This window comes from Gigantopelta aegis, chromosome 10 (assembly GCF_016097555.1).
Source record: "Gigantopelta aegis isolate Gae_Host chromosome 10, Gae_host_genome, whole genome shotgun sequence".
Lineage (NCBI taxonomy): Eukaryota > Metazoa > Mollusca > Gastropoda > Neomphalida > Peltospiridae > Gigantopelta > Gigantopelta aegis.
The window spans coordinates 887,822-901,376 of NC_054708.1; the positions used below are offsets into that span (position 1 = coordinate 887,822).

Genomic DNA, 13,555 nt, shown 5'->3' on the forward strand with positions numbered 1-13,555 from the left:
TAAGTATTACAAACTGCAGTCTTTGTGATAACCCAGTCGTCGTAAGTATTACAAACTGCAGTCTGTGATAACCCAGTCGTCGTAAGTATTACAAACTGCAGTCTTTGTGATAACCCAGTCGTCGTAAGTGTTATAAACTGCAGTCTGTGATAACCCAGTCGTCGTAAGTATTACAAACTGCAGTCTTTGTGATAACCCAGTCGTCGTAAGTATTACAAAGTGCAGTCTTTGTGATAACCCAGTCGTCGTAAGTATTACAAACTGCAGTCTTTGTGATGGTCTTAAGCACTTGGTACTACAAACTGAGTGTTTGTGATACTCCAAAAGTCGAACACTTGATATTACAAACTGCAGTCCTTGTGATACTCGCAGTCATAAACATTTGGCATTACAAACTGCAGTTTTTGTAATACTTTGATAGTCTTAAACACTTGGTATAAAAAAACTGCAACCTTTGTGATACCCAGTTGTAAACATTTAGTATTACAAATTGAGTCTTTCTGATAAAAATACAATCAGTTTTAAGACAATCTAGTTAAAACATAGTTGGGTCACTTGGGCATTTTGGATATATACTTCGGTTTGATGCTCACAGTCATAGCATGGGATAGTTAAAAAGTGGTCAAATATACTCTTTACAAGTCCTGTCTTGGTTTGAGCCAAAATGATGTGTCATTAAAAAAGTGAAAATTTATTTGTTAGCAGGCCATGATGGTCTTTAATAATCTTTAATAATAAAATTAACATCATTCAGTTAACTTCAAAGATGAAATAGCATGTGTCATTCATATTTAAAATGCCTTGAAATAAAATATTTTGAATTGAACTTTGATATATATTGTCATATTACAGGGTATTTTTGTCAGAACATAATCTCTACATAGAATGTGTAATGTATAGAGTAAACCTAATCTCTACATAGAATGTGTAATGTATGAGAAGAGTAAACCACCTCTACATAGAAAGTGTAATGTATGAGAAGAGTAAACCACCTCTACATAGAAAGTGTAATGTATGAGAAGAGTAAACCACCTCTACATAGAAAGTGTAATGTATGAGAAGAGTAAACCACCTCTACATAGAAAGTGTAATGTATGAGAAGAGTAAACCTAACCTCTACATAGAAAGTCTAATGTATGAGAAGAGTAAACCACCTCTACATAGAAAGTGTAATGTATGAGAAGAGTAAACCACCTCTACATAGAAAGTGTAATGTATGAGAAGAGTAAACCACCTCTACATAGAAAGTGTAATGTATGAGAAGAGTAAACCTAACCTCTACATAGAAAGTGTAATGTATGAGAAGAGTAAACCACCTCTACATAGAAAGTGTAATGTATGAGAAGAGTAAACCTAACCTCTACATGTAGTGCGTCATGTAGGAGAGTAAATGTAACCTCTTCATAGAATGTAATGTATAAGGAGAATAAACAACCTCTACATAGAATGTGTAATGTACGAGAGTAAACCTCTGAAATTGTATGTGGATATTTAACAACTGCCAAAACATCTGCTATTGACGCCTCAACCCAGTTTATCAAGTAACATCTGCTATCGACGCCTCAACCCAGTTTATCAAGTAACATCCGCCTCAACCTAGTTTATCAAGTAACACCCGCTACCGATGCCTCAACCCAGTTTATCAAGTAACAGACGCTTCAACCCACTTTATGAAGTAACAAGATTGATCTTGCAATACTTTATAAAGTGGATTGACCAATCAACTCCGTGTATCAAGTAATTTTTCTGGTCCAATTTATCGGGTAATGTGAGACGAGCCTTGAGATGAAGAAACACGAGAAAACAAAACGTGCTTATAGTTTATTAGTAACAAGAAGCAGTACTACATGTGACAGTCGTATTTTAGACAAACATTAACAAGATTATTAATCAAACATATATAAAACGGCTCTTCCTGATGTAATGTTTATTAGCAGCATCATAACAAGAAAAACTGATTTGCTTGAAACATTTGACAAAATGTAAAACAAGAAGAAATTTGTTTATCTTAAAACAATTTGAAAATAAAATATCTTTTTCTCAAAACAACTGGTAAGTAAGTAAAACAATTTGTAAATAAATAAAAAAAATTCTCAAAACAATTTGAATATAAAATCAGCTTCTCAAAAAAATTAAAAGTAAAATCTTTCTCTTTTTTTTTATCAAAACAATTTCACATAAAATCAGGGGAGAGTAGGTTTCAAAACAATTTCACATAAAATCAGGGGAGAGTAGGTTTCAAAACTATTTCACATAAAATCAGGGGAGAGTAGGTTTCAAAACTATTTGAATTTAAAATCAGTTTTTGTTCTTAAAATATTTAAAAGCAGCAGTTTAACCTGAGACACCACTGACCAATTGTAAATAAATCAAAAGAATAAGCTTTGTTTAGCAAAACATTCCTATTCAACACATTTGTACAACAAATCAGACAGGAGTAAAACCAGAATTTTACCCACAGCAAATGTTCAGTCTGAAGAATGCATGTTTTCTACGGACAGTAATCGTAGTCTTAACAGGAATGTGATCGTATTTACTGAAGGGAATATCCTGAATGTGTCGTCTTTGTTATACATTTCTAACGCAGCATTGTTAACAATCAAAATTACATGATAATAAATATATTTTCTTCTTTAGAATATCGGTGAGCAACTACAGACATGAATATACAGGCACTGGTATTCCAAACAAGAAAATGGTTTTAATATGTAATTTTAGTTATTAAGCTCTGGTACTAGTGGTAGTCCAACACGTTACAATGCCAGCAAACTCATTTACCTGCATCATAATGGAAACTCAGAATGGTCTTTTTACCTGGGTTCATATGGGTCGTGGAAATACTGGAAAATCATAATGGCCTATTTACTTTGGTTCATATGGGTATGGAAATACTGAAAACTCAGCACAGCTTATTTACCTGGGTTCATATGAGTCATGAAAATACAGTCTCTTTACCTGGGTTTATACTGGACATGGAAATACTGGAAAATCAGAACAGTCTCTTTACCTGGGTTCATACTGGACATGGAAATACTGGAAAATCAGAACAGTCTCTTTACCTGGGTTCATATGGGTCATGAAAATACTGGAAAATCAGAACAGTCTCTTTACCTGGGTTCATACTGGACATGGAAATACTGGAAAATCAGAACAGTCTCTTTACCTGGGTTCATACTGGACATGGAAATACTGGAAAATCAGAACAGTCTCTTTACCTGGGTTCATATGGGTCATGGAAATACTGGAAAGTCATAAATTTTGCAAATATAATTTTCCTGGCCAGAACTTAAAATATTTGGTTATGAAAATATTTGATTTTTTTTTATCTCCATTAAAAAATCAGTCACACAATTTAGATGAAAACATTGCAATAATATTAGAATATGTTGTAGGATTGTTATTTTATTTCTTTTAAAACGTGTGAAAATTGGGATAATCCTGGGTGATTTTAGTTGCCAGTGAATATCAATGGTTTTACTGTTTAAAATTTTCAGTTTTACGGTCTCCACTAAAGCATCACTGATAATACTAAATTTGCTAAAGTAAAACAACCAGTATATCTATATGTTGATGAAATTAAAATTAACCACAGTCGTGTCTGCATGCTGCCATATTCTGTTGAGATATTCCAACATTTAATGGAATGTTGGTGCTCCTTCAAGAAGAGGATGTATATTCTGTTTATAAATGTAAATTCAAAACACAGTGGAAATATGTTTCTTTAAACCATATTATGATAATTGAAATTAGACCTCAAAAAGATTGCAGATGAACGACTAAAAGGTTTCTATTCTTATTTTCAATGATGGCTCTAAAAAGACTGGAAAAGTATAAATACAAATCTCCCAAAATAATATAAGAAAAATAAATAAATCGAACATTAGTTTCTTTCTTATTTGTACTTGTTAATACAATGAATTAGATTCTGGTTCATTAGTATATCAATCTAAAAATATCATCAGAAACAAAGTTTAAAAAACAAAAAAGATTTACATTTCCATATCTGTCTTTTTTTTCTCTCTCTACATAAGACTGAAAAAGATTTAAATCAGCTTAAAAGTATATGTGTGTCATAGTGATTTTCGTCTTTTTATTGGGGAAAAAAATCTAAGCCAACATGTAGATTTCATTATGTTTGAAGAGTAACTGGAGATTAAACCTGAAGTAACAATTCCTGTCTTTGATCTGAATCATGAGAATGGTTCCTTATATGGTATTGCCACTGGGTATACCAAGGTCATGAAAGTTCAATGCCACGGTTAGATAGCGGTTTCTTAAAAAAAAGGCTTTTTACATTTTGTCTGCAGGCCACTAAAATATGTGTTTGATTACAAATGTATACAGTATGTATGCTAAGAGTAAATTGTCATGCTTCTTAGAAAGAAGTTTCAAACTTAACCATGAGACTATTTAATGACAACAAAAATTCTCAACCTCCAAATGAATGTCGTGTAACATATATTAAGAAAATAATTTAATTTTAAAAGTCTTTACAAATATGAATATTAAAAAAACCAGCACTGAAAAATGCAAATGGCTAACATGTTGATCACAAATCAGTTTTACATATAGATGGACGGAATCTAACAACAATAATGAACAGTGATTCGGTTTTACAAAAATAAAATAAAAATCTTTAAAATGTGAATATAGTTATAACATTGTGACAATACAAATTAAGAAAAATCACCAACATTCAATAACACATTATTAAAGTATTACACACACCAACAATAGAAAATGTTACATCAGAAAGCAAAACTAGTCTTAACTGATGCAAAACCTTGAGCAATAGTACAATATTCATATAATATCAAAATTGTAAATACTAGTACCGCTTTCTCACAATTGGATGGAAAAAGTATGTTTACACTGGACGGAAAATAAACTTCAGTCTTTACGGAACTGAAAAAGGTACAAGTTGGTACTGTACTAAAAAAACAAAAACAGTATGTATTATATTAAAAAAAGTACAAGTTTGTGTTGTATTAAAAAACCAACTGATTAAAAAAAAAAAAAAAAAAAAAAAAAAAATGCCTGACAATATCAGACCTTTGTTATTTATAGGATCTCCAAACATAAAAATATATAAAAGTTAATTTCAAAACAAAATTTTATTTGGCACAGTTAATCTTTTTAGAAACATACCACAGGTCAAATCTCAATAGTATTTTATTTCCTTGATTTGTTGTAATTAAAACAAAAATGATTTGTTAATTGATAAAAGTGTCACATTATATTAAAACTGTCATTAATTGTGAAAATATCCATACCAGAATTCCATGCAACTAAATGTCTTACCTACCATAAACTGATTCTGCGTTGCTCATAATTTTATTCACACATGTTCATCTCAATAAGGTTTTTATAATTAATCGATTAAAATTTATAAAAGAAATAATCTGTGATGTAAAATTCATGATTAATCTAGTTCTTTAAAAAAAAAATTTAACATGCATTGAGATGAATATTTATAGACTGAACTATAAACCATGTTTCAATTGTGTAGGACTTAAAGGTTGTTTCAAATGGAGCTCAACACGGGGGAAACGTAACTAAGCAAAATGCTGGAGTATTTCAACTAAAACTTAAAATGTAATAAATGTTTTTCCCTCTTTGTTTTTTTTAACAAGTATCTAGATGAACCTACATACCATTAGGTGAGACTATAAACAAAATTCCCTTGGACTAAGACTTATAGTTTGTGAGAAATTGATATAAATGCTAAAACTTAACATTAAAAATCAACAAAAAAGTTCACATTGTCGGTCATTGGAAAAGTAATTCCTATATTTTGCCTTTTGACTTGATCAAGGATGGACAAAAATGAACTGATAAAAACCTCATCAACTGTAATAACACAGCTGAATTTGTGCAACAAAAGCAAGGGAAACCAGCATTCATATTGTTGTCGGAGATTGTCCAACGTTATTCCCCTGACTCAAACTTAGTTTAAAAGTATTTGGCTTACACATTCAAGTAGTAGTTGCTTTGTTTTTTCAAACAAGACTGAAATGACTAGGAGTACAGTTGCCAAGGCAACCAAGACTAGAATATAACACATCACAAAGATACATGCATAGTTATTTCACACCAATATGGTAATCACATAAACACATCAATTAATATATATATATATACAGTACATTATTATATCTAATTACTGTCGGTAAATATATATATTACGGATTGTTCTCTGGCTCTAAAACAAATTATTACTGGTTATTTAATTTGTACATAACAAAATTCTAAGAACACAGGTATAGTGGATATTAAGGTTGTGTTAAATATGTTTTTAAATCATCAAAGAATTCTTCCTCCATCCTTAAAGATATAGTATATGCACTGGTATCTATTTGTCAAAATATATTCACTTCCCATGTCAAATTATTGGAAAGAAATAAAATAATTTTAAAACATATACCATAATATAATGTAAACCGGATGCATTGGGGAAATGACTCACTGCACTTGTATACACAGAGTGCAAGAATAGATTGGCGTCACCTAAAATATTGTCACTGAACAGAACTTTGAGATCATGAAGGTTTTACACAAATCTCCATTACACAGATATCGATTTGGACGGAATGCACTGCATGACATTCAAGTGTGGACAAAATGTCAAATCAGTGACCAACTTTTGCTATGGTAGTGGCAATTTTCCCAAGATCTTATCACTCCTCGCAACCTCTCTGACATAATCAATATTATGTTAAAGAATTCAATAATAAACTGTTCTCTGTGGACCTGATATCGATTACCATTTAAAAAAATTCAAAACATCAGGAGTTTTATGCAGACATGTCTCAGTATTATTTCCCCCAGGCTGTATAGATCTATTTGTTTTCTGGTGGTAATGGAGCCAAAGTGACTCATCATTCCACCACACCTATCAGAAACATAATATAACACAATCTGATCAGTGAAATTCAGTCGAGAACCGAGCTTTTAGGAATACACCAGACTTATCAAATACACACTAGTAATATGACACAATCTGATCAGTGAAATTCAGTCGAGAACAGAGCCTTTAGGAATACACCAGACCTATCAAATACACACTAGTAATATGACACAATCTTATCAGTGAAATTCAGTCGAGAACAGTGCCTTTAGGAATACACCAGACCTATCAAATACACACTAATAATATGACACAATCTTATCAGTGAAATTCAGTCGAGAACAGAGCCTTTAGGAATACACCAGACCTATCAAATACACACTAATAATATGACACAATCTTATCAGTGATATTCAGTCGAGAACAGAGACTAGGAATACACCAGACCTATCAAATACACACTAGTAATATGACACAATCTTATCAGTGAAATTCAGTCGAGAACAGTGCCTTTAGGAATACACCAGACCTATCAAATACACACTAATAATATGACACAATCTTATCAGTGAAATTCAGTCGAGAACAGAGCCTTTAGGAATACATCAGACCTATCAAATACACACTAATAATATGACACAATCTTATCAGTGAAATTCAGTCGAGAACAGAGACTTTAGGAATACACCAGACCTATCAAATACACACTAATAATATGACACAATCTGATCAGTGATATTCAGTCGAGAACAGAGACTTTAGGAATACACCAGACCTATCAAATACACACTAATAATATGACACAATCTTATCAGTGAAATTCAGTCGAGAACAGAGCCTTTAGGAATACACCAGACCTATCAAATACACACTAATAATATGACACAATCTTATCAGTGAAATTCAGTCGAGAACAGAGACTTTAGGAATACACCAGATCTATTAAATACTCACTAGTAATATGAAACAATCTCTTCAGTGAAATTCAGTCGAGGACAGAGACTTTAGGAATACACCAGATCTATTAAATACTCACTAGTAATATGAAACGATCTCTTCAGTGAAATTCAGTCGAGAACAGAGCCTTTAGGAACATAAATCATTTTAAATGTTCTCTAATTACTGGAAGTGAATATGTAGAGTAGACCGTTTCTCAGTTAGAAACTATGGTGGACCCAGAAGATAACTGTTTAATGAGACCATACAAAATTACTACCGTACTTACAATTGAACATAACATAATGTTGACTATGTGCACTTGGGGAGTTCTAACATAACAATCACTACATCTGCAAAATAACAAATTATGAAGGAGGTCTTGATTAAACTAGTTTTCCTTACTTTTGGAATATGATATAAAGAATATTGTTAAAATAAAATGATAAAACCACAATTATCAAACAAACTGTTAATTTAGCAAACTGAGAAAACAATAAATATTTTTTAAACAAAATTATGTTAATAAAATAAGTTGTGATCATACTGTTGCCCATATATTTAAACAACATAAAATATTTAAACATCCATACTGTAATATAAAATACATTTTACAAAACAAGGAATGACAAAAGTACAACTCAAATCAAGTTGAACACCAAACCAAATATTTTCAGTGATGTCCAGTGCTCTCTCCAGTGGATTATTAAAAAGTAAAATACAATATATATATATATATATATATATATAATAAATATAAAATAGTCTTAAATAATACAATAAAATCAGCTGTTAAAACTAATATGTGTCCATCATTTTGTGACCATAAAGGTGAAAACATCTTCAAACACTTACAACATATTGTACCTTCACAGACCAACAAAACAACTTTGCCCACATTAACTAACAAAGGCAAGTAAAAATGAAAAACAACTTTGACCACATTAACTAACAAAGGCAAGTAAAAATGAAAAACAACTTTGACCACATGAACTAACAAAGGCAAGTAAAAATTTAAAAATCATGAATATTCATACTAAGAAGTGTTCATACTTATTTGCAAAATATAAGTCTGTAATATGCAGATATTTGGACACAGCAGTATTGTACCATATAATTAACAAAGGAATCATATTTCGCCATTTTGCTGAATAGAGACCCAATCAAACATGTGGCATGTATGCATAAAGAAACAGTATGTTACTCTCCGAATATCTCCGTATCCTGTATCACAGCAGTTAGAATAAAAAACAATTGTAATCATTTCTTGTTATTCGAGCCCAAAGCCCTCGGTATTCTGAATGGCAGCAGTGAGTTTCTGTTTGAGTATCCGCTTACTCTTGTACGCCGGCAGAACGAGCTGGTTAAAGCAGGTGTGGGCCATCGGCAACCTGTAAATACCAACAGATGTAACCCTAACTGGTGTGTTCAATGAATATGGCTACTTGACACTGACTGACAGGAAGATGGACAAGAGAACAAGAGAACAGGAACACAGACAAACAAACAAACAGGAAGAATAAAGACAGATAAGAGAGACAAACAGGAACAGAGAGAGAGACGGACATATAAACAAGAACAAAAATGAACATAAAATCAGGGAGACAGACAGACGTACCAACAGGAATACAGGCAGAGAGACAGACGTGCAGACAGGCAGACACAGAGACAGATGTACAAACAGAAAGACAGGCAGACACAGAGAGACGTACAAACAGGAAGACAGGCAGAGAGACAGACATATAAACAGGAAGACAGGCAGACAGAGAGACAGATGTACAAACAGGAAGACCGGCAGAGACAGACGTACAAACAGGCAGACAGAAAGACAGACGTACAAACAGGAAGACAGGTAGAGACAGACGTACAAACAGGAAAACAGGCAGACACAGAGACAGACGTACCAACAGGAAGACAGAGAGACAGACGTACAGAGAGACAGACGTACAAACAGGAAGACAGGCAGAGACAGACATACAAACAAGAAGACAGGCAAAGACAGACGTACAAACAAGAAGACAGAGAGACACAGAGACAGACGTACCAACAGGAAGACAGAAAGACACAGAGACAGACGTACCAACAGGCAGACAGAGAGACAGATGTACAAACAGGAAGACAGAGAGACAGACGTACAAACAGGAAGACAGAGAGACAGACATACCAACAGGAAGACAGGCAGACACAGACGTACAAACAGGAAGACAGGCAGAGACAAGACGTACAAATAAGAAGACAGGCACATACAGACGTACAAACAGGAAGACAGGCAGAGACAGATGTACCAACAGGAAGACAGGCAGACACAGATGTACAAACAGGAAGACAGGCAGAGACAGATGTACAAACAGGAAGACAGGCAGAGACAGACGTACCAACAGGAAGACAGGTAGAGACAGACGTACAAACAGGAAGACAGGCAGAGACAGACATACAAACAGGAAGACAGAAAGACAGACATACAAACAGAAAAACAGGCAGACAGAGAGACAGACATACAAACAGGAAGACATGCAGAAACAGACATACCAACAGGAAGACAGGCAGACACAGAGACAGACATACAAACAAGAAGACAGGCAGAGACAGACGTACAAATAGGAAGACAGGCAGAGACAGACATACAAACAGGAAGACAGGCAGAGACAGACATACAAACAAGAAGACAGAGAGACAGACATACAGGCAGACAGAGAGACAGATGTACAAACAGGAAGACAGGCAGACACAGAGAGACAGACATACAAACAGGAAGACAGGCAGACACAGAGAGACAGACGTACAAACAGGAAGATAGGCAGACATAGAGAGACAGACGTACAGATAAGAAGACAGGCAGACAAAAAGACAGACGTACAAAAAGGCAGACAGAGACAGATGTACTAACAGGAAGACAGACTGACAGAGACAGATGTACAAACAGGAAGACAGACAGACAGAGAGACAGATGTACTAACAGGAAGACAGACAGATAGACATACAAACAGGAAGACGGACATATACAGAGACAGATGTACAAACAGGAAGACAGACAGACAGACATACAAACAGGAAGACAGACAGACAGACTTACAGTTCCTGTCCTGACACGCGTGTGATTTTGAAAGACATCTCCGCCATGCCCCCGACCGGCACCCGATCACTTCCTGTTGTAAATAGCAGCAGTTTCTTCTGCAAGTCTGGAGACCATGCCAACACAACATCCCAGAAAAACCTGAACATGTAGATAAACACTGGGATGAAGTCACAGAAACTAATCAGTTATTACATAGTCAAATATGTCCAAGAAGGCTTTGTTTAAAAAAAAAAAAACTCAAAAACTCATTTAACATTATCTGAGCACACTAAAGGGCCTTTATTATGAAAAAACTAAGTAAACCATTTGAATACATTTTGTGTCAGTTTACAACTGTTGTTCTTTAAAAATAATAATTTCACAGCCAATGTTAAGTCTTGGTTCAAATAAACTGTAGATCTGCTATCAAATTTAAGTAAAACACAGACCAAATAGTGTCTAACCCATGGAAAACAGACCAAATAGTGTCTACACCCATTGAAAATAGACCAAATAGTGTCTACACCCATGGAAAACAGACCAAATAGTGTCTACACCCATGGAAAACAGACCAAATAGTGTCTACATCCATAGAAAACACAGACCAAATAGTGTCTACACCCGTGGAAAATACAGACCAAATAGTGTCTACACCCATGGAAAACAGACCAAATAGTGTCTACACCCATGGAAAACACAGACCAAATAGTGTCTAACCCATGGAAAAAACAGACCAAATAGTGTCTAACCCATGGAAAACACAGATCAAATAGTGTCTACACCCGTGGAAAAGACCAAATAGTGTCTAACCCATGGAAAAAACAGACCAAATAGTGTCTAACCCATGGAAAACACAGACCAAATAGTGTCTACACCTGTGGAAAATACAGACCAAATAGTGTCTACACCCATGGAAAACAGACCAAATAGTGTCTACACCCATGGAAAACACAGACCAAATAGTGTCTAACCTATGGAAAAAACAGACCAAATAGTGTCTAACCCATGGAAAACAGACCAAATAGTGTCTACACCCGTGGAAAAGACCAAATAGTGTCTAACCCATGGAAAACAGACCAAATAGTGTCTACACCCATGGAAAACACAGACCAAATAGTGTCTAACCCATGGAAAACACAGACCAAATAGTGTCTAACCCATGGAAAACAGACCAAATAGTGTCTAACCCATGGAAAAAACAGACCAAATAGTGTCTAACCCATGGAAAACACAGACCAAATAGTGTCTACACCCATGGAAAAGACCAAATAGTGTCTAACCCATGGAAAAAACAGACCAAATAGTGTCTAACCCATGGAAAACACAGACCAAATAGTGTCTACACCCGTGGAAAAGACCAAATAGTGTCTACACCCGTGGAAAACAGACCAAATAGTGTCTACACCCATGGAAAACAGACCAAATAGTGTCTACACCCGTGGAAAACAGACCAAATAGTGTCTACATCCATGGAAAACAGACCAAATAGTGTCTACACACAGAGGTGCAGAAATGGAAAATATTTCACTAGCTCGCCAGACCAGAACTATCTAAAATTTATTAGCCCTCCAAAAAATCTACTAGCCCACCAGCCTATAGAACAATATATTAATTAATATTTTTTAACAATATCTTTATAATAGCATGTCCCCACCCCTAGCATTTGCGCCCATTTCGGGGGCTCCGTTTACGTCCAACTATTTTACCAACCTTCTGAACAAAAAACACACGCGTATCAATAACCAAAACATTATTAAGGACACATGGCAAATTTAAGTGACATTCCACAAGTATTTGACAGAAGAATCTATTCAAAACACATCGGTAACATATTTTCAACGTAAACAAATTTGTAGGAACTATTGACCTTTGACCAGCTCCATTTCCGAGCAATAAGGTTAAATCGAAATTACTATCAAAACTGAACCATTTTCGTGTTGTTGTTGTTTTTTTTGTTGTTTTTTGGGGGGGGGGGGGGGGGGGGGGGGGTTTGGGTTGTTGGTTTTTGGGGGGTATGTGTGGTTTTTGTTGTTCGTAGCTATAACTTCAAAGTAATCTATTGGCAATACGGTCTATTGGCAATGTTTATATCGTCATCATTCATAACCGTTTGTTTGAATGGTTTGGAATTCTGGCATGGCTGATGCGGAGTTGCGGATTCAATGCAAAAAAAAAAAAAATTAATAAAATTGTCAAAAAAACAAAAACAGATCGCCCGTCGGACTGATAGTTGCATTTTTAAACTTGTCCGTCAGAATTGTTACTTGCATTTGGCAAGAGGGCGAGTACTTTCTGCACCTCTGTACGCCCATGAAAAACACAGACCAAATATTGTCTACACCAATGAAAAACACAGACCAAATATTGTCTACACCAATAAAAAAACCCAACCAAATATTGTCTACACCCATAGAAAACAAACCAAACAGTGTCTACACCCATGTCTCGCCCACCCATCCTCCACCCCACTTCCCTAGAGTAAAGCCAGCTCCCCGTACTTGACTGTATGGTCCTGTGCTGTATAGCCGTCGTATGAGGTGACTTTCTTCAGCTCAGACATGTCCAGTGTCGGACTGCCGCACACCAACATCTCCACCTCCTCCGGTCGCAGCATCTGATAACAAACACAGTTAATTAATCAAGTTATTTACTCAACAGTTCATAACACACACCAACATCTCCACCACCTCTAGTCACAGCATCTGATAACAAACACA

General features: G+C 34.9%; 1 protein-coding gene across 3 annotated transcripts in view; it reads right to left on the minus strand.

Moving 5' to 3' along the window:
* Nucleotides 1-1,808: 1,808 nt before the first annotated feature.
* LOC121382575 (probable E3 ubiquitin-protein ligase HECTD2) overlaps nt 1,809-13,555 on the minus strand; it is a 64,428-nt gene continuing 52,681 nt past the window's right edge. For 2 of the 3 annotated variants that reach the window (XM_041512053.1, XM_041512052.1), the window contains 3 exons: nt 13,337-13,452; nt 10,857-10,997; nt 1,809-9,174 (listed from right to left, as the gene is read on the minus strand). In XM_041512053.1, coding sequence (XP_041367987.1) covers nt 9,054-9,174; nt 10,857-10,997; nt 13,337-13,452 — 378 coding nt within the window. In that variant the 3' untranslated portion in view covers nt 1,809-9,053. The remainder of the gene's footprint in view (nt 9,175-10,856; nt 10,998-13,336; nt 13,453-13,555) is intronic. The other variant, XR_005959182.1, reaches the window with a different exon arrangement.